The 22,283-nt window shown below is 41.1% G+C and overlaps 1 protein-coding gene across 2 annotated transcripts in view; it reads left to right on the top strand.

Annotated features, from left to right (window-relative positions):
* LOC108708727 (protein mono-ADP-ribosyltransferase PARP4) overlaps positions 1-22,283 on the top strand; it is a 75,099-nt gene that overhangs the window by 35,196 nt on the left and 17,620 nt on the right. For both annotated transcript variants that reach the window (XR_005965521.1, XM_041582677.1), the window contains exons 12-21: positions 2,760-2,858; positions 4,012-4,195; positions 6,399-6,600; positions 7,559-7,686; positions 7,758-7,889; positions 7,981-8,067; positions 14,472-14,642; positions 16,042-16,193; positions 18,530-18,611; positions 20,237-20,374. Coding sequence is in view for 1 of the 2 variants with exons in the window: in XM_041582677.1 (XP_041438611.1) it covers positions 2,760-2,858; positions 4,012-4,195; positions 6,399-6,600; positions 7,559-7,686; positions 7,758-7,889; positions 7,981-8,067; positions 14,472-14,642; positions 16,042-16,193; positions 18,530-18,611; positions 20,237-20,374 (1,375 nt within the window). In the remaining variant the exon portion in view is untranslated. The remainder of the gene's footprint in view (positions 1-2,759; positions 2,859-4,011; positions 4,196-6,398; positions 6,601-7,558; positions 7,687-7,757; positions 7,890-7,980; positions 8,068-14,471; positions 14,643-16,041; positions 16,194-18,529; positions 18,612-20,236; positions 20,375-22,283) is intronic.

Genomic DNA, 22,283 nt, shown 5'->3' with positions numbered 1-22,283 from the left:
AGCTGTGGCCAGCCGATGCTGCTGGGTAGGCCCCTCTGGAGCTGTGGCCAGCCGATGCTGCTGGGTAGGCCCCTCTGGAGCTGTGGCCAGCCGATGCTGCTGGGTAGGCCCCTCTGGAGCTGTGGCCAGCCGATGCTGCTGGGTAGGTCCCTCTGGAGCTGTGGCCAGCCGATGCTGCTGGGTAGGCCCCTCTGGAGCTGTGGCCAGCCGATGCTGCTGGGTAGGCCCCTCTGGAGCTGTGGCCAGCCGATGCTGCTGGGTAGGCCCCTCTGGAGCTGTGGCCAGCCGATGCTGCTGGGTAGGCCCGGGAACTGAAGCAGACTGCGGAGGGATAGCCGGCCCAGGAACTGGAGCAGACTGCAGAGGGATGGCCGGCCCAGGAACTGGAGCAGACTGCGGAGGGATGGCCGGCCCAGGAACTGGAGCAGACTGCGGAGGGATGGCCGGCCCAGGAACTGGAGCAGACTGCGGAGGGATGGCCGGCCCTGGAACTGGAGCAGACTGCGGAGGGATAGCCGGCCCTGGAACTGGAGCAGACTGCGGAGGGATAGCCGGCCCAGGAACTGGAGCAGACTGCAGAGGGATGGCCGGCCCAGGAACTGGAGCAGACTGCGGAGGGATAGCCGGCCCTGGAACTGGAGCAGACTGTGGAGGGATAGCCGGCCCTGGAACTGGAGCAGACTGCGGAGGGATAGCCGGCCCTGGAACTGGAGCAGACTGTGGAGGGATGGCCGGCCCAGGAACTGGAGCAGACTGTGGAGGGATGGCCGGCCTGGGAACTGAGGCAAATTTATCCAGGAATGCCAACAGAAACTGAGCAGTATCGTAGATTATAGGGGATTTACTGCACAGTAAGTTCTCGGCCCAGGAACGAGCTTCACCTTCTAGCAGGAAGAAAATGATTTCCGAAACTTGCTCGACTGGAGGAGCACTTAGAAAGTGTTTTTTCTCTGAAAGGAGCAGGACTTCCTCTAGAAAGATAGGAATTTTACTTGGGGAGCCATCACAGTATCTGCGGGTCAAAATAGAATATTCAGTCTTTTTGGGAATCCGGTCAGAAGGCACAGGAACAGCCCTTGCAGACTCTTTTGGCCAGAGCATTCTGTCAAGGATTAGGTAGGGGGCGCTGTAGACTGAAGGGAAAGGGCGAGTCCTTGAGGCAGGAGCTGTATGTGCCTAGGGAACACTAGAAGGGAAAGCAGGAACAGGTTGATGAGGGCGAAGAGTCAGTCTGGATCAGGTGCAGAACAGGACGGAGAGGGCGAAGATCAGGAGTGGACTAGGCAGGAAGAAGAGGGCGACGACTCAACAGGAACAGACTGGATGGGGCAGGAGTGGAACAGCTTGGATGGGACAGGACGGTGCGGGCGTAGATCAAACTGGGGGATAGAGTGCAGAGGGAGACAGGAGCGGATAGCAAGAGAGGACTGGAGCAAGAGAGGACTGGAGCAAGAGAGGACTGGAGCACGATAGCAAGAGAGGACTGGAGCAAGAGAGGGCTGGAGCAAGAGAGGGAGACTGGAGCAAGATAGCAAGAGAGGGAGACTGGAGCAAGATAGCAAGAGAGGGAGACTGGAGCACGATAGCAAGAGAGGACTGGAGCACGATAGCAAGAGAGGACTGGAGCACGATAGCAAGAGAGGGCTGGAGCACGATAGCAAGAGAGGGAGACTGGAGCAGGATAGCAAGAGAGGGAGACTGGAGCAGGATAGCAAGAGAGGGAGACTGGAGCAGGATAGCAAGAGAGGGAGACTGGAGCAGGATAGCAAGAGAGGGAGACTGGAGCAGGATAGCAAGAGAGGGAGACTGGAGCAGGATAGCAAGAGAGGGAGACTGGAGCAGGATAGCAAGAGAGGGAGACTGGAGCAGGATAGCAAGAGAGGGAGACTGGAGCAGGATAGCAAGAGAGGGAGACTGGAGCAGGATAGCAAGAGAGGGAGACTGGAGCAGGATAGCAAGAGAGGGAGACTGGAGCAGGATAGCAAGAGAGGGAGACTGGAGCAGGATAGCAAGAGAGGGAGACTGGAGCAGGATAGCAAGAGAGGGAGACTGGAGCAGGATAGCAAGAGAGGGAGACTGGAGCAGGATAGCAAGAGAGGGAGACAAGGTACAAGGCAGGGTCGGATCAAGATAAGATAAAGCAAGACAAGGACAGGCAGAAAGACAAGGCAAGGCAAGGCAGAATAACAAGGGAAAAGGGGCAAGAGCAAGAACTACCTAGTTAGGGGCGCTGACGCAGTACTAGGAACACAATACAATGCTCTGGCAAGGAGTGGTCTAAGAGCTACCCTTAAATAGGGAAGAGTCAGCCCTGATTGGCTGATTAACTAGGTAGCAGCTGGGTTGAGGCTGGAGATGTCAAACAGGCTGCAGCTGAGCTGGGGCTGGAGAGACCAATCAGGCGGAAGCTGGGCTGGGACTGCAGAAGCCAGGTTATACCTAGCAAGCAACCCTACAGGCTGCTCACCTGGCCAAATGGTCAAGGCATCGAGCCAGAAGCCCAAAGGTCCCTGGCTCGAACCCCAGCAATACCTGACACGCGCATAACAACTGTCTTGCTTCAAAATTATTCAGACGCCTCTTGACAAAGAGCAAAGCTCAAAACATGTAGTGTTCAATAAAAGCACTTATTTTGCAGCAACCCTCTGCGTTTGACTAAAGTTTATCACCTTTTTTCCTATGTGATCTATAGTGATAAGTAATTATTCATATGGAGGTTCATTAGTAAATGTTCTCATTGTTGTCTTATTTTTCCTCAGCGGGCTGCTATTGCCAAAATGTGTTGAAGATGATTTGGGTTTAGTGAGAGGCGATGCAGGAAATCTTGGAAGTGGAATTTATTTCAGAGATTCCATAAGGTTTGAGATGCCAATATTCTCAATACACTTTGGGGGTTATTTACTAAAATCCGAATTTATCTCATAATTAAAATAAATAAAGCTCAACCAAACTCCCATGCCTGATTTTGCCAAATTTATTAATACAATTACTCAAATAAATCGGATCGGGGGAAAAAACCTGATAAAATTGTGCAAAAATTCGAATTGTATGATTTTTCCTGACCTTTTTCCCAAATTGCTTGATTTTTTTGTGTTTTTGCCCAAAAAACACATTTATCAGATTATCGAGCTGAACCCAGCACAAACCATAATATCTTCAAATTGGGAATGGACATCTCCCATTGACCTATATATGACCTTGACAGGTCTGAGATGGTGGATTTTTGAATTCAAGCTTTTTGCAGAATCAGGGTATAATAAATCTCAAAAAACTCAAGTTTTTTTCCCACAAAATGCTTAACAAGATACATTTGAGTTTTAGTAAGTTCTACCTTTACTCCTCTTTGAATCGAGACAGTAACATAAGGAGGCTGGGAAGATGATGTTTAGGGGTGGGGGATGTTGTTTAGGGGTGGGCTCATGATATCAGTGGGTGGTGCAATGACATAATTGGCAGATTAAAGTAGCAAATTCAGAACACTGACACCCAGGTATCCAGGTGTGAACCCGACAGCCTGTGTTAAAACCAGAATGTCCAATTCCAAAACGAGTGAGACCCTAATTACACCTGGAATACCAAATGCAAACCCTTCTTATATCCGCCAAAATACAGGGCTGCAGATTTGTTTTCCCTGGTGCATTTTATGTTCAGCCTTTTTGCCCCTTCAAACAACAACATCACTACATACTACTATCTCTACATACTATACTCTATTCTTCCATTATTTAGCCTCTTTATTCCCATAAATAAATAGGGAATGAACATGAAATAGACCAAATGGTCACCTGAACCCACCGGGAGTTTTCCTGGTATCCCGATGGGCCAGTCCGTCACTGTTCATATTTAGAATTGTTCCTCCCAGAATATATGTTTTTATTCAGACAAACCGTTCTATTGTTTGGGTGCTGGGTAAGAAAATCTGGATGTGATAAGATGAATGAAACTGACAAAAGTATATGAATAAGTACCCATATAATCAAATAACACCCAATTTCTGTTGTTTTTCTTCAGCACAAGTGTTAAATATGCAGAACCCGCTGTAACCAATGGGGCGCGTCTGATCATGGTCTGTGATGTGGCTCTCGGTAACTGCAAGGATGTCTGCAAGACGGACTCTTGTTTAACTGCAGCTCCAAGTGGCTTTCACAGTGTTCATGGTGTCCGGCAAATTCCAGGCACAGAATCTGATTTTGAGGTATTCTATATGTAGCATCAAAGGCAAAGAATATAAAACATACATTTTCCTAATAACTAGTAAGCATCATTAAGCATTAATTGTTTTGTCATTGGCAATAATAACGGAAATGTTGTGTCAGCTGATAATAAGCATGAGCATAGTAGGTAAAATCAGTTTTACTTAAAGGACAAGGAAAGCCCGTTTTTTAGTAAGTGGATCATTTAAATAGTTGCATAATCCTCTCAGAGACTTTTTTTTGTGGAAATACCTTCTGTAAAGGCAATAATTTCTCCCTCTAGCTTTTCTCTTCATTAGAAGATTGCGGCCGACATTTTTAAAGGAGAAGGAAGGCTTGGTGCACTTTGGGATGCCAAATGTTAGGCACCCCCAAGTAATTGTATTGACTTACCTGAAACCCCAGGCTGGTGCTCCTATCAGCAGAAAACTGCACCGGCCTGAGGTTATACCAGTGAGCACCACGGAGCGATCCACTTCTGTTTTCCTCTTTCTACGAATTTCCCGGGGCAAACGCATGCGCAGTTGAATAAAAATCCCAGACTTTTTAGTTAAAGTTTGGCTTTTCATTCTACTGTGCACGCTCAGCTGCGCGAAGAAGGCGGAAGACAGAAGAAGATCGCTCTGTGATGCTCACTGGTTTAACCCTGGGCCGGTGCAGTTTTCTGCTGATAGGAGCACCAGCCTGGAGTTTCAGGTAAGTCAATACAATCACTTGGGGGTACCTAACATTTGGCACCCCCAAGTGCACCAAGCCTTTCCTTCTACTTTAATCGTATCATGTCACAGTGCGTGTTCTTTCCATTGATCTGCGCATGTGCGAGGAGGGCCAGTATAGCTATGCTGTACTTCGGACACAGTCAGGTCCAGGGGACAACAGCGATTTCGCAAAACATCGGATGTGTGCATGCGGCAAAATGAAAGAATAGCTATTGCGCATTTGTGCCAGTCTTGGTCTTGAGACCAGTGCAATGCTTTTTGGGCGATGTTACTGTGGTTTTTGGAAGTAATCGGCTAATAATCTTTTAAAAGGAGCCGTGCTTCAGCTAACTGATTCCACTGTTAGCCTGTAATAAGGTATGCCTTTCCCTACACCCCTTATTGTGTTTGCCCTTTTCTTGTCCTTTAAGGGCTCATTACTAGGCACCAAATTGTGGCCATAGAACCCCCATTTACAAACATGTATTCTTCTATATACTAGCACTCATACACCAATTGCAGCTGCTTTTTTTTACTGTGTTTAAGGTGCAGCACATTCAGGCACAATGGGGACCTGTACTTGCTGCCCATCTTGGATGGATAGTAAGTATAGGGCTACATTTGAGTGCTGTACCTATAGATCCCTCTATTCCAGTTGAATAGCCTGGAACCCCACTGGCAATACCAATCAAACTTGCGCCTCATTTATGAAACAAACCAGACTTTTATGTAAGCAGATATAATTTTACCTGTTTTTTTTTTAAAGGTGAACTCCGGCTTCCAAACCAATATTTGATAAAGGGCCCACATAACACAGAAACCCCTAATATTTCCATCACAGTTACCTGTTTCTTCAAAAAGTATGAATAAATGCCATTTTCTATGCTGAAATCCAGCTGTTTAACAGTTCTACTTTTTCTGCATCATTTGAAATCCTGGCAGGGAAGGAGGGACTAGACACTGATGTTACAAATTGTAACAACTTCTCCACAGCTTACAGACAGCATGCAGGAACTACATAACCCACAATGCATTGAACTATGATTTTCTGTTCCTTATTGAATTCACATGTGCAGGGAATTGTGGGGTTTGGAGGATGCAGGCTGAGGACAGATGGCTGCTGATACAAAGTAACAGTAGTCAGCCAGCTCAGCAAAGTAGTCAGACAGATCAGCAGGAGAGCAGGGGGCTAGGCTTAGGAAACTGTCAGAAAAAAAATCATGAAAAGTCTGCATATTTTTTAATTGATGTATATTGCAAAGTTGCTTGAAGTTATGTTTACTTTTCAAAAAGCTTAAGTTGTGTTTTTGTGGAGTTCCCCTTTAACATTGTTAATAAGCCTTGCAGAGTCCATTCCATGTACCACTGGCATCAGCAGAAGTGGGGATGAACTTTTATATAACTAAATGTGACTGATAACGTGTTTGGCCATTTAAAGTCATACCTCCTCCCTACACACACTCATCATTTCCAATAAATACCGTTATGGTGTATTTTCCTTTGGCAGGATAATGAGTTTGTGGTGTATAAGAAGGATCAAGTGAGAATGAGATATGTGGTTCAGTTCTGCACTGATAAAGACACCGTGAACATGGAACACAATCAGGTTTTTATGCAGCTGGAGAACATGGAGGAAGATATTGAAAGAGAACAGATACAGCCAGATGATGATGATGATGATGGAGAAGTACAAGCAGATGATAAATCAGGTGATTTAAAGGGGTTGTTCACCTTAAGATAAACTTTTAGTATGATGTAGAGAGGGATAGTCTGAGACAATTTGCAATTGGTTTTCATTTTTTATTATTTGTGGTCTTTGAGTTATTTCGTTTTTTATGCAGCAGCTGTGCAGTTTGCAGTTTCAGCACTCTGGTTGCTAGGGTCCAAATTACCCTAGCAACCATGCATTGATTTGTATAAGAGACTGGGATATGAATAGGAGAGGCCTGAATAGAAAGACGAGTAATAAAAAATAGCAGTAACAGTATATTTGTAGCTTCACAGAGTATTTGTTTTTAGATGGGGTCAGTGACCCCCATTTGAAAGCTGGAAAGAGTCCGTAGCAAAAGGCAAACATTTTGAAAAATAATAAAAATAATAAATGACGATCAATACAAAAGTTGCTTGTAACTGGCCATTCTAAAAGATTCTAAAATTTAACTGAAAGGTGAACCATCCCTTTAATTAATTTATTTTTTCAGGGTTCCTAGTGACTTCCTAGGAAAACACAACAGTCAAAGTAGATGTGGATGAAAATTAATTCATTAAAGGCACAGCTAAGGCAAAGTAAATAGATGCATTGAATTTATAAAATCATGTATAAATCTATTAAATGACAACCTTTAATGTAATGGAACAGTTTTAAAGCTTCTATAAAGAAAATAACTGGTGTAATTAAAGGTAGCAATAATTTGATGTCAGTATCCATTTCAGTTTAAACTCAGTACTATGGTTTTATTGTTCCATGGAGCTGCTAATGATGCTTGATCTTTCCATGTCTTGTCATGTGCTGGATATATAATCTATATATCTGGCTGTTAGTTCCATTAGATACCAGATTTTTTGACTGGCCACTTATGTATGTGTATTTGTATGTATAAAGCACTACAGCACTGTACAGCACACTTATCTTTCATTATAATTATTTCTTAACACTATCCTCATTAGAGAGTGAAAGGGAGTGGAGAGTGGAACCTTGGAAGAAAATAAAACGTGGTCTTCAGAGCATTGATGGCAAGCAGATTCCTCTGGATAGTGTTCATGTAAAAGGCAAAATAATAGATATCGCTGCAGAGGTAGGTGAGCTTGTGTAAACTATATTCAGACATAAATAAACTCTATGACTTATTAATACATTTGTGTTTAGGTTACGCTTTTCCAGACATATGTAAGTCATTCTACGGACCCCATAGAGGCTAAATATGTTTTTCCACTGGACAGCAATGCAACTGTATGTGGATTTGAAGCATTTATAAATGGAAGACACTTTATAGGAGAGGTACAGTAGAATATATTTCGATAGCATGGATATTGTTGTCATTCATGAACATTTCTTTGATGTGACTAATGTAAGGGGACCCTTCTGGCAGGTTAAAGAAAAGGAGCAAGCGAATGAGGAGTACAGGGCAGCTATCAGCGAGGGACATGGTGTTAACTTTATAGAAGAGGAGGCTGCTGTAAGTTTGCTTTAATCTGATGTTCATGTAAGCTTTAGTGCTGTATATCATGTTGTATTATTGAAACACCAGGCAGCCAAATGCAGACAACACTCCCATAAATATTCCCTGGCATTTAGAATTTGTGGCTAAGATTCATCTTAACCAGAGACTCCAAGCCAGCACAAAACACCATAGGGTCATATATATAATCATCAAAGGATGGACCAGCACTCCAGTTTTGATAAATAATGGTGCTTTTATTCACATATCATCGTGCATCCAACGTTTCGGCCTGCATTGGGGCCTTTATCAAGGATAAAAGTGCTTGTGATGATAAAACAATTTATATACCCACAATACCCTCCAAAATGGGTGTCATCATGACATCATCAAGTTGTGCCATAAGCATTTAGTGCAATTAAATTCACATGATTAAAATATATGATTAAGAATACATAGCTAAAAAGTACATATTAAAAAATGCATATTTAAAAGTACCTTATAATTTTGTGCCGCTAGGTGTCATCAGATTATAGTGATACAATTTCCTTCACCAAATTGCAATGATACAAAATGCTGTGTATTTAATCCCAAAAAAAAGTTGAAAGAACTGTTACAAATTGCTTATGTTGATTCCAGAAACAGCAAATACACTGTAACAGCACCTATAAATAGAAACAAATTTTTATCTCAACCATTTGAAACATATGTGTCAATCTTATCAGGACTATGCCTAGTATTTGGATACATATTATCTATTTTTCTATAATGAAAATCATAAGGTGCTGTCTAGTAAAAAGGGAGAAAAAAGCCAATTTAGACTAAAAAACATCCTAAAGATTGTTGCCCATTAAGACCCTTCGGTACCACACAATCCAACTCGTGGATCCAGAACGCTTCCCTTCTTAATAATGTGTTATCATAATCCCCCCCTCTCACTTTCCTGGGGATCTGTTCAATTGGCATGCATCTGAACGATGCTGGGCTATGCCTTGCCTCTGCCCAATGTTTTGCCACGGGTTGCTGTGTGATATCCTGCTTTTTATTTTTATTTTTCTCTATTCTGTCCGGATCCATTGCTGCCCTAATGCTCGACCTATGCATTGCCATTCTTTCCTTAAATTGTCTGGTAGTTTTTCCACAATAAATGAACCCACAGGGACACTTAATGATGTATACCACCATAGTGGCATCGCAAGACATCCTCTGTCTGATGGTGTATTTCTTACCCGTATGGGGGTGGGTAAAGAATGAACCCAGAATCAGTGCACTGCATAATATGCAGCCTTTACATTTATATACCCCTGGTTTTTGGAGTAAAAAGTGCTGAACTTGGGCTTTCTGGTATTTATTTACCGGATCTGAAGGACTCAATATCTCCTTCAAATTGCTGCCTCGCTTGTAGCTGAATTTTGGTTTGGAGGGCATCTTTTTGGCAAGGGTCTCATCCGTAGTTAGAATCGGCCAATGCTTTGTAACACTTTGTTTAACCGCTGTACTGTGCGGCCCATAGCCACTCACATAATATAGATCTTTGTCGCTACCCTTATTTTTATCTTTGCATTTCGACTCCTGTTCCTGCAGTACATCCTCACGATTAAGTGAAAGGGCCCATTCCTTTGTGTCTAACAACAATTTTTCTGGGTAACCCCTATCCAAAAAATTTTTACACATATTGGTGAGATCTTCCTCCCTCTTGGTTTGATCACTATCAATGCGTACCACCCTTAGCATCTGTGACTTGGGTAACGAATTAAGTAGATGTCTCGGGTGGTTGCTATGGTAGTGAACCAATGTATTTCTATCCGTTGGCTTTAAATAAATACATGTTTTTAATTCTTCAGCATCTTTGTATATTTTCACATCCAAAAAATCAATTTCCTGTGCATCATATTTAACTGTAAATTTTACTGGACTATCCAGACAATTTAGACGTTCCACAAATGTATGCAGATGCTCTGCTGGTCCCAGCCATAAGAAAAAGACATCATCTATGTAGCGTCTATAGAATGCCCCATATTTTCTAAACAGCAAATCGCCCAATATATGATCCATCTCGAATTTATACATATAAGCATTCGCATAAGCTGGGGCCACTTTCGACCCCATTGCAGTACCCGTGCGCTGTACATAGTAGCTATTTTCAAATTTGAAGTAATTTTTATCCAAGATGAACCGGAGTAAGTCCAACATAAACTCAATGGGTGGACCCGAATATAAAGAATTGCCGGTGACCAATTCCCGCACAGCCTCCACACCTGCATCATGTGGGATGCAGGTGTAGAGGCTCTGTACATCCATTGTCACCAATATTATGTCTTTATTTGGAAAATTGATGCTCCGTATCATTTTTAAAAAATCATTAGTATCTTTCAAATAGCTACATATATTTTGTATACACGGTTGCAATAAATAATCCACAAATGCTGCAATGCCCTCATTTAGAGAGCCATTCGAGGAAATTATTGGACGGCCTGGCGGCTTTTGCAAACTTTTGTGGATTTTAGGCAACGTGTATATCATAGGTCTGATCGGATGTTTCGGCAAAAAATATTCAAACATATGTCTCGTGATCCACCCACTATTCACAGCAAATTCCAAAATGTTATTAAGTTCTTTATACAACTGTTCCGTGGGGTCAGAAGGTAATTTTTCATATTTGCTTACGTCAGATAATTGGGACAAAAGTTCATGTTTATAGTCCACATAATTCATAACGACAATTCCCCCTCCCTTATCAGCAGTCTTTATGATAATATCCTTATTTTGTTTCAAGGACTTAATGGCTTCTTTTTCCGCTACAGTCAGATTGCCCCTCAATTTTCGCTGTGTGCTATAGTAGGAGGACATGTCCACGTTTAACATACGATTAAATGTCTTGATGGATGCATTGGCACTTACTGGGTCGTATGTACTTTTAGGTCTAAATTTACTCAAGGTAGAGACTATCCCCTCCGGGGTGCCTGCATGCCTGTCAGCCATATTTATATCGTGGGGAGCTGCCATAGTGCTTGCTTCCATAACACTATTATCACTATCGGGATCAGTATCTTTGGCATATTTCTCCTTCAGCCTCACTTGCCTAGTGAATTTAAAGTTATCCACAGTATGCAAAAAGGAGTTGTCACTTACCATCGGAACGTATCCCAATCCTTTCGATAGCAGTGATTCCTCCGGCGCTGTTAGCTGGTATCCTGATAAATTAAATATTAGGCTTTCTTTTTGGGCCCCTCCTGCGGTCTCCGTGACCTTGTATTTGCTGGCCCTCGATTTACCGCCGCGGCGGGTGGCCTTCCAGGGTCTCAGCCTTCCTGCTGACGCTCCCCTAAAAAATGCGCCCGTGCCGATGGTGATCCTGAGGCGCTTCCCTCTCCTTCGCTTTCCGATGCGCCACTTGCGGCTGATTGTCCAGGCGATCTGCGTGATCTCCATTCCACGTGCTTTCTTCTTGTCACTCCGCTCTGTTGCCAGCGATACACCGCGCCTTCCTTGTAGTCCTGGTTTACCTTAAGCCGTTTAGCGCTCTTAAATGCAAGCAGCTCACTTCTATATTTTCCGGTCTGCTCCTGTAAACGCCCCAGCCAATCCGTCTCCTTGTCACTCTGCAGGGCCCCGCGGTGTGCAGACTCGAAGCTGGAAAGATCACTCCGTACAGACTTTAGCTCCCGGCCTACCTCCTCGACAACCAGGAGCATCAGATCCAACGAACAGCGATCCAGGATCTGACACCACCGTGCACAGAAAGCCGGGTTAGTTCTCCCAAGAGTAGGCGTACTGTTGATCCGGAAGCCTCTAGGAATCCTATTCTCCCTGTAATAGTCTGACAGAGAGACGCCGTGTAAATGTAGCTCAATTTCCTTTTTCTTTAATCTGAGCAATTCGTGGTAAGCTTCTTTGGCTCCCAACTTACCAAAGGTCTCCTCATACGACTCGGAGAATAGGATCCTTTGCACTTCCTCTCTAGTAAAATTTTCTCCCTGTGTAGTTGCGTTCCTCTGGTTGCCATCTTCCATGACTTCCAAATCACGAGGTCCGTATTCACAATTTCTTTGTGGGGTGCCAAAAAGGTACAAATAAGGAGAATAAACCCCAAATGTATAATATGTCCAAGGTACCTGCACTCCAACCACTTAGATTTTTCACGGGTGCTTGGTCAAAGTAGTATTGTATAATCATCAAAGGATGGACCAGCACTCCAGTTTTGATAAATAATGGTGCTTTTATTCACATATCATCGTGCATCCAACGTTTCGGCCCGCATTGGGGCCTTTATCAAGGATAAAAGTGCTTGTGATGATAAAACAATTTATATACCCACAATACCCTCCAAAATGGGTGTCATCATGACATCATCAAGTTGTGCCATAAGCATTTAGTGCAATTAAATTCACATGATTAAAATATATGATTAAGAATACATAGCTAAAAAGTACATATTAAAAAATGCATATTTAAAAGTACCTTATAATTTTGTGCCGCTAGGTGTCATCAGATTATAGTGATACAATTTCCTTCACCAAATTGCAATGATACAAAATGCTGTTTTAATCCCAAAAAAAAGTTGAAAGAACTGTTACAAATTGCTTATGTTGATTCCAGAAACAGCAAATACACTGTAACAGCACCTATAAATAGAAACAAATTTTTATCTCAACCATTTGAAACATATGTGTCAATCTTATCAGGACTATATATATATATATGACTTTGACGTAGTTGGCCAGCTTAAATATATTGCAATATATGAACAAACAATCCCTGTTTTGTTTAAAGGGTAAGGCATTTTTTAGTAGCAGTATGCACAAAATGTCTCTGTCTTAAATATATTGATAATGGGTTGAGTGCAAAGGACTCTTGTATTTGACTATATATATATATATATATATATATATATATATATATATATATATATATATATATATATATATATATATATATATATATATATATTATATATATATATATTCCATTTTCAACCACAAATTGAGTCACAAATTAGCAGTCTCAAATCTACCAGTCTCAGCACTCTAGATGAGTAGCAGTGTTAGTAGTGCCAGATATCAGCAGGCTTCATACCTACTGTATCTAGTTATCAAGACAATACATTTATTGAAAGCCATGTTGCCATTGATAGCAGTGCCTAATATTCGGGCCCCCCGATGTCAGCTAAGAAATTGTCTGGTCAACAGCTAAAGGGTTTGCTTTCCCTTGTATCCTTTCTCCTGCTTGCATTGCCAGCCTAGGCCAGTGCTGCAAAATTAGTTTGATTCAATGGTTGGACCCAAAGGTGGCCATACACGGAGAGGTCCGCTCGTTTGGATCTCTCCCCGATATTGCCCACCTCAGGGCCCAACGATTGGATCCTAATGAATGGTAACGGGCGGTCGGATCGCGGGACTGCATCAACGAACAGATGCAGCCGCGATCTGACGATATTATTAGTCCCATCCGATCGAGATCAGGCCGACTTTCAGCCAGATCTCGATCAGGGAATCCCGTCGGGGGGCCCCATACACGGCCAATAAGCTACTGACTCGGTCTGTTGGCAGCTTTTATCGGCCCGTGTATGGCCACCTTTACAAGAAGATCAGCAGTGTTGTTCCTGAGGCTTTGCCACACGCATATACCCAGCCTTTGTCATTATTATTATCATGTATTTATAAAGTACCAACATATTGTGGAGTGCTGTACAATAGATGAGTGTAGCCGTTATCATCGATTGTGCCAACTGGTCTTGCCTTTAAGTTGGTTTTGCTTAATTCCAGGTATTTTTAAATAATGATAAATGCTAATTCAAACAAGATAAACACTGGTAAATATTTCCTACCAGTGTCTTCAAAATATCCTTGTGAATAAGCCATCGGGTTGCCTATGAATTTTTTCTAAAAAGCACTGAATCCTCTTACTAATGACATCAAAGAAGCAGTTTAACATTAAAGGCCAAAATATGCTCTTATTTTTCTGCCGACTTGTGATTATTACAGTGGGAAAACCATCATGGCATAATGTATGGTATCCATCAGTACAGGCAGTGAGAAAACCAGGGAACCGTCTCTGTCATGGAAAGTGCCATTTTTATTCCTGATCAGCCACTCTCCCAACATTACACCATGTGCTCTAGATTGCCTGGATCATTCCCCATCTAGTTTCTTGAAATGGGATTATGAAACATGTGAGAGGGGGATAAAACACTTTTGGCCAGACTACAGGGAGTTAGTAATCTCATTTGCAGTAGTTCTGGATTATGGGTAAAAATAATTTGAACATACATAATAGTCTAGATCTGACACTATTGACAATATTCTATATTTTATATTTGATTCACATTCAATAACTGTGACTAATTATATGCAGTTAACAAGGATACTACCTCACATGTGACATTACTACACGTTTTACTAATATGTAAATGTGATTTATAGGAGATCTTTACAATGAGTCTTGGAACTTTGCCTCCAGAAGCCACGGTCATCATAAAAGTCACCTACATAACGATGCTGAGTCAACAGAATGATATTCCTCCTTTAGAATTCTGCATTCCGTCTGAAGTAGCCTCTTGGGAATCGGATGATGCTTTGAAAGAAGACACAGAGGTCTGTATAACAAGTAGCACTGTATTGAAAGTGGTGTTTAATTCCATGTGATAAGGTATGACTTCAGCTGCACCAGGGATTTTTTTCATCAGAAAAATGTATCCTTTATATATACAGTGGCATAACTATCAGTGAGCAGACCCCATGTCTGTGGAGGGCCAAATAAAGAACTGCTGAGCTGTCTGTGAAGGTGAAAGGGCCCTAAAATTGTATCTTTTGTTGAGGGTCCATTGCTATAGAATGCTTCCCCTGAATATGTATAGATAATGTATATTGTATTTGCTCAAAACAGAGCAGGACCAAGGTGTCTGATGCCCACAGGGCCTGCAACCTCAAGGGCCTTCTCCCAGCATCCGCCCCCCACCGGCTCAATCCCACCCTGGCTCAAAGTAGCTACACTCAAGTTTATCCAGATAAAGGCTAAAAACTCCAATTGAAGCCTCTCCAATTTGCATAAGAGATGGATGGAAAATATGTCAATTTGATCATTACCTGAATCAGCTTTGTACTAAGAGCTATTTTCAAAACCCTGTTTTCAGTCTTAACTAAAAAGTTATCCAGCCCCTTCTTGACGCTATTTTATATATAGGGTCTGCCAGTGCAACTACTTTAGTTAGAGAAGTCCACGACCTGAAAGGTCTCATTGTAACAAAACCTTTTTTGAATATTAATATCTTTTCTTTAAATCTTACTGAATGCCCTTGTGTTTGCTTGAAGGTTCTACTAGTACATAAAGCATCAGAGAGCTTATTATATGTGTTGTTAACCCGCTTTTTACATTGGCTTCTTTCCTTCTTTTATTTTCCTCTTGGTTTTAAAACAGTCATGAAAAGGTCAAATCACCTTGTGCAATTCTTCATCTATACCAGAGAAAAATACAGAGGATTTTAAGTAGTAGCAGTGGTAAAAGATAATATCCCTTTTTATTTGTTTAGTTATAGTACGAGTAAATTATATATATTATGTTCCCTCATGTGTGGCATTACGCATTGTGCATACATTTTAAGATGACAATACATATTAAGATCCACAAGTTTGATAGCTCTATAATTCTGCACCCACTCCCTGGTTTACCCTAAGTTTACCCTAAGTCTCCACCTGCCCAGCCTCACTGTGGGTGGTGCAATCGTTCCACAGGCTAGAGTACAAATGCAAACTGTACTCCAGCTCATGGTAGGATCATGTGACTACCAGTGTTGCATGACCGAGAGGCAACTTTATGTATTAAAGTAACATTCTCAATATCGCAGTGTCAGGATGAGGTATTTAACAAAATAGGGAAAAACCTAGTTTTCTTACAGAATCCTGTAGTAGTTGTAGGACAGTAGTTTGGATATGTCTCAATTCGATATTAGCAAGCCTTTGTACATTTGTTGAACTAGTTTTTATTTTCTGGAAGGATGCAAAAGAAGAAGAGGACGAAAAAGAAAAAGAGGTTGAAAAAGAAGAGGATGAAAAAGAAGAGGGTAAAAAAGAAGATGAAGACCAAGATGATGAAGAAGGGTATGAAGATGAAGAAGATGAGGTTGAGGAAAGCTTTGTGCCAGAAGGGTAAGTGTTGGATGGGGACAATTTATAATACACCGGAGAAATACAATAGGCTCCACCCAGGATAATAATTGGTTTTCCCCTCTTGTGCTCTGGTTTGCACAGGTCCGGGAATCTTTATTTCCCAGCATTGCCTTCTTGCCTATATTTCCCAAGGCTGCATTGTGGTTTCTCCAGGCTACCATACTTGCAAATTATACAGAATAGTATTTCTTGTTTAAGTTGGACTCAATGGGAGATGGCATTGCCATTTTCAGAGGTTTCTAGAAACTGGGTTGTAGGATAATAGATGCCTTACCTGTAATAACATTTTTTCAACTGAAGCACTTATAGTATCGTGTGTATAATGTCAAATAAAGATGGAGCCATCTCAGAAAAATACACAAAAAGGAAGTGAATGTTTACATCAGATAGGAAGAGGCCCAGGTTCTCTGCCCTGAGATTTCAGCTGAGGGAGTGCTCTATCCATATTGTAGTTGAGCGGGTACTGAAAAGACCAAACACTCCAGCAGGAATGTAAAAGCAAGTTGAGGTTTATCATTCATAGTAAAGGTAGCCTTATGCATTTCATGTTCACCAACACTTGTGCCAAGTGAAGATGGAGACATCAACATTAATTATACTAGTATAGTACATAAAATTAGGTTTATGTAAAACTTACTAAAAGTTTAGTAGATGTTATTTTTTGCTAGACAACTAATATTATAATTTAAGAAAACTGGTCCATTTTTTTTTATTCATTGGAAGGTTAGTGAAGCCATTGCCTTAATTTAGGGATGCACCAAATTCACCATTTGGGATTTGGCCTAATCCCCGAATCCTTTGTGAAAGATTAGGCCAAATACCGAACAGGGAAAGGAAAAAGAGGAAACATTTTTTTAACTGCCTTTTTTTGTGATGAAAAGTTTCCCTTCCCACCTCTAATTTGCATATGCACGTTTGTATTTGGTTCGGCCAGGCACAAGGATTCGGCCGAATCCGAATCCTGCTGAAAAAGGACAAATCCCCAACTGAATCCTGAATTCATTGCATTCATTGCAAGTAGTAATGTGTGTGCAGGCCCGATACCCAAGGGTCGGACAGGGTTGGGCCGAACTTGCACCCCCCTTTCCGGACCTTCCAAAATGGCAACCTTCCAAATGTTGGCTTCCAACTGTTGAACTTTTATAGACGCATGCCTCTCGCCCCGCCCCTTTTGTGACATCATCGGTGGGGCAGGGCAGCGCGGGTCCATAAAAGGAACCCAGAAGTCTGGCTCGGGCAGGTGGCAGGCAGGTGTGGGTCAGGAAAAGCCCAACCTGCACATCACTAACTGGTAGTACAAAATCCCCTTAGAGGTTTACAGAATTATTAAGAACCACCTGTCATTATAAAGGAATGGAACATGTGGTAACTAGAGATCTACAAATCAGAACATTAATCTCCATCCCAAAAAGATGTCTACAATTTCCTGAGCTTTACAAAAAAAATGTGTGAATGAGTTCACTTATCCTTCAAGATAACAATTTTCTACTCAGGATTAGATAAGAAGCACTAAGGGGCACATTTACTATGGGTCGAAGTAAAATCCTTCGACTTCGAATATCGAAGTCGAAGGATTTACCGCAATTTGTTCGTTCGAACGATCGTAAGGAAAAATTGTTCAATCAATTTTCCTTCGATCAAAAAAGCTAGGAAAGCCTATGGGGACCTTCTCCATAGGCTAACATTGTACCTTGGTAGGTTTTAGGTGGCGAAGTAGGTGGTCAAAGTTTTTTTTAAAGAGACAGTACTTTGACTATCGAATGGTCGAACGATTTTTAGTTCAATTCGAACTCTTAGTCGAAGGTCGAAGTAGCCAATTTGATGGTCGAATTAGCCAAAAAAAAACATTAGAAATTCGACGTTTTTTTTCCTTCTAATCCTTCACCCGAGCTAAGTAAATGTGCCCCTAAGTGTGTCCTCACCGAGATAGAATTGAGAAGATGTAGGTCAAATGCAAAATGTTTAACCCTTCTAGCAGGATTTTCTAGATGTGCTGACAATTTTTTGCATGGTAACCTTAGTGAATATGACTTGCAGAGCTCAGGAAGGGAACTGTCATAGAAAAGGGCCCTAAAGTTCAGAAGTAAAAATGTTTCATCGGGTCCTGTACTTAACATGTGAGGCCTGGGATTAATTATGACATAAGAGAAGATTCAGTCAATGTGCCATTGTTCAGAAAAATTGCAGTTGACATTTATTAAGTTTAGTAACAAAAGATTTTTCTAGGCTGGACCTTTGTCACATCTTTGGTATCTTGTACTTCTTCTTCTAGCTAACCTATTTGCTCATTGTAGCTATTTTTTTTTCTCTTCCAGTTGTTTCTCTCTCGAGCTTTCTATTGAGATGCCTTGCAAAATTGAATCTATTAAAAGTGAAACACACTTAATTAAATTGAAAGTAAGTTATGTTAATATAGTACTAATGTTATTTGACTACTAATGTATGAAAACAGTCAATTAAAAATGGATAGTATTTGTACAAAAACACATTGTTTTGTAAAATTGACTATTCATGGACAAAATGTTGCTGCAAATGCAGCAAAAACAATTGCCTGTCCAACTGATATCAAATCAGGTATTCAGATATTGTTGGTTAAGGCTGAAAAATCCTGTTGGGCAAGGAACGCATCAAGAAGTGGATGGCCAAATTGGGCTCTTTTGGTGGCGTTACATTGTTAGCTAATTGGAAGGCTGCACTCTTATAAATTTCTTTATAAGATAAATGATCCATTTGGCAGAGTTACCAGTTCCCATGGGCAAATATGGCATTAAATTCAGCACTTTCATAAATATCAAAAAAGGTTGCTTCTGAGCTCTGCTAAAACGTCACTGTGCATGACACTGGAGGCCCTTGTGGACCTACCATCTGCTGTCTCCTCCAGCTTGCAACACAGTGTCAGGTAACATCAACAGCTGCCTGTTAAAGTGGTTCACCCATAAGTTAACTTTTAGTTAACTTTTAGTATGTTATGGAATGGCTTATTCTTAGCAACTTTTCCATTGGTCTTCATTTTGTATTTTTCATCATTTTTTATTTGCCTTCTTCTGCTGATTCTTTTCAAATGGGGGTCACTGACTCCATCTAAAAAAACAAATGCTCTGTAAGGCTACAAATGTATTGTCAGTGCTTCTTTTTATTACTTACAGAATCTTTCTATTTAGTCCCTCTCTTAGTCATGTTACAGTTTTAATTCAAATCAATACTTGACTGGACCTTAGCAACCAGATTGCTGAAATTACAAACTGGAGCTGCTGAATAAAAAACGAAATAATGCAAACAATTGATAAAAAATAAAACCAATTGCAAATTGTCTCAGAATATCACTCTGTACATCATACTGAAAGTTAAATCAAAGGTGAACAACCCCTTTAAATGGGCATGGCCAAACGTTTCACAACCATAAATGTGAGTTCCGCCATATGAGTAAGTGCCCCAAAAGGCATGAAACGCGTTGAGTTACTATGTGAATGCACCTTTGGACTGGGGTGAACTGTGAGTATGCCCTCCTGCTTATATCAACTTTTTTTACAACTTTTGAAATTATATTTATTTTGTTAGTAATTATATTGGCCTTGTGCACCATCCCTTTTTGTAGTTCATGGTCAAAAGTTTCACAAAGTACAGAGGGGGGTGATATCACTCCAACTTGCAGTAAAGAGTGATTGAAGTTTATCAGAGCACAAGTCACATGACCAGGGGCAGCTGAGAAATTGACAATATGTCTAGCCCCATGTCAGATTTAAAAATTGAATATAAAAAAATCTCTTTTGAGAAATGGATTTCAGTGCAGAATTCTGCTGGAGCAGCACTATTAACTGATTAATTTTGACAGTATCCCTTTAATAAAGATAAACATTTGTAATCTCTCCTTTTTCTCTTTGGGGGGGGTTATGTACATTAAACATATCATGTGGAGCAGTAGTATTTTTTTCCCTATTTGTTTTAAAGTTGATAATCTTTCCCATAATTTACAGAGATGTTACACTGACTTGTTGCTGACAGTTCATATTCTTGTCTTCTAGCAAACTGAATGCAAAGCTGTGGTCACAACATCAAAAGACAGTGATATGAACTATCAAGGCTTTAATCTGGAAATCACATTGGAAGACATTTCCTTTCCTAGACTGTGGGTTGAAAAACACCCAGAACAGGACAGTGAGGTAAAAAAAAAATATATAGAAATGTTACTTGAATGCACGCTGTAATAGGAATTTTAGAAGTGTGGTAGATAATCAAATGGCTTTTAACCACAGAACAGGGAATTTTTCTCCCCAATTCCTACCTAAGAGAGAACAAACCTCAGGAGGTAGTCTCTTGAGGTCTAATTGCCTTAATTTTGAAACCTAGCAAGAACCCCACATGTTTCTTGCAGTTATAGACCAAGCTCCTTGATTAGTAGTAATTTTAAACCGCTTGCAAAAATCATTCAAACAGACAGCAAAAAGTGCTGCATAAAATTATTTTGTTGGAGTAAGTGGGGTTTATACCAGGGTGGGAAGCACACCATTGAGTCAAGTTAAGTCAAGAGTCAAGAGTGAGTTTATTGTCATTTCATCCATATACATTTGTACAGTACATAGTGAAACAAAACAACGTGCCGAGTTTTTAGGCAGGAAACACATAAGTCCGGAAGCACCCACTTCACATACTTGCACCACTAAGGGGCAAATTCACTAAACGACGAAGCGCCTAACGCTAGCGTGAATACGCCAGCGTAGTGCATTTTTGTTAATTCGCAGATTCACTAACGGACATTGGTGTAAATTCGCTAGTGTTACTTCGCACCCGTACGCCTGGCGAATTTGCGCAACGGACGTAACTAAGCAAATTCATTGACGTGCCAATTATTCTGAACGCTACCTTTTACGCCAGACTTCCTTCGCCACCTCAGACCAGGCGAAGTGCAATAGAGTAGATGGGGATTGCTTCAAAAAAAGTTAAAAAATTTTCTAAGGCCCAAAAAACGCTAGCGTTTTTTCATTTTTTTATGGTTGATAGGCTGAAAAAGATCTAAAAAATTTTTTGGGGCTACCCTCCTCCTTCCCCCCTACATTTCCTAACTCATGGCACCTTAACTATACAGCGGGCACATGTGTAGGGCAAAATAAAAAATGTTATTTGCTGTTTGGAAGGTTTCCCAGGCTTGTGTAGTGCTGCTACATATTCCTCCATTGTAACTTGAATTTGGCGCCGTATGCAAATTAACCATCGCTAGCGTAACTTTGCTTTGCTTGTCGAATTAACGCTAGCGCAACTTCGCAACCTTACGCTTCCCCTGAGCCCAACTTCGGATTTTAGTGAATTTGCGTAGCGCTGGCGAAAATACACCTGGCGAAGAGCGGCGAATCGGACGCTGGCGCAACAACGAATCTTAGTGAATGTCCCACTAAGTGTGTTGAAATAAAGCCGTTTTGCAACAAACACATGTTCTCTTTGGATGTCCGGAACAATGCCCCCAGTTGTGCGGGATTAAATCGTGGTTCTAAAGTGCATGTGGGCAACACAATATTGCACAAATTGCTGTCTTATTTTATCACCAATCATATAAAAATAGGGAAATATTGTACATATATTTTATTTACTTAGCAACCTAAATCATTTTCACAAAAATTGTAGAACTCAGTATTGCTATCCTTTAAGTTGTCAGCACGATTCAACAGAATTTGACTTGTAAATGGACCCAAGTGTGATCATCCAGAAGTTAAGGGAGCATAATAGGGAATGACTGTCTCTGAACCTTGACGTATAAATAAATCTTAAAAAGTCTTAAAAAGGAAATCTTAAATCTTGTCTCTTGTACCCTCTGGTGGAGATATGGACATGCCCCACATCCTTCATTGTTCCAGGTCCTCTCTTTTTTACATCATCAGAATGCTTTGCTAAACCTACAGAAGGAATATGGCAATGTGAATTTTGTAGGTTTAACCTGAAAACCTTAATAGTGGTAAAAGATAATGTAAGGGTTGGTTTTCCTAATTTCTTCATAGTAGGAGCTGTAAACTCCAGGGAAGTTAAAACTGAATCACTAAATACAGTAGGGAATGTGTTTTATTTGTTCTCCTTTTGGAT

This window comes from Xenopus laevis, chromosome 2L (assembly GCF_017654675.1).
Source record: "Xenopus laevis strain J_2021 chromosome 2L, Xenopus_laevis_v10.1, whole genome shotgun sequence".
Lineage (NCBI taxonomy): Eukaryota > Metazoa > Chordata > Amphibia > Anura > Pipidae > Xenopus > Xenopus laevis.
The sequence above is the reverse complement of the archived record's forward strand: the minus strand, read 5'-3'. Positions and strand labels throughout refer to the sequence as shown.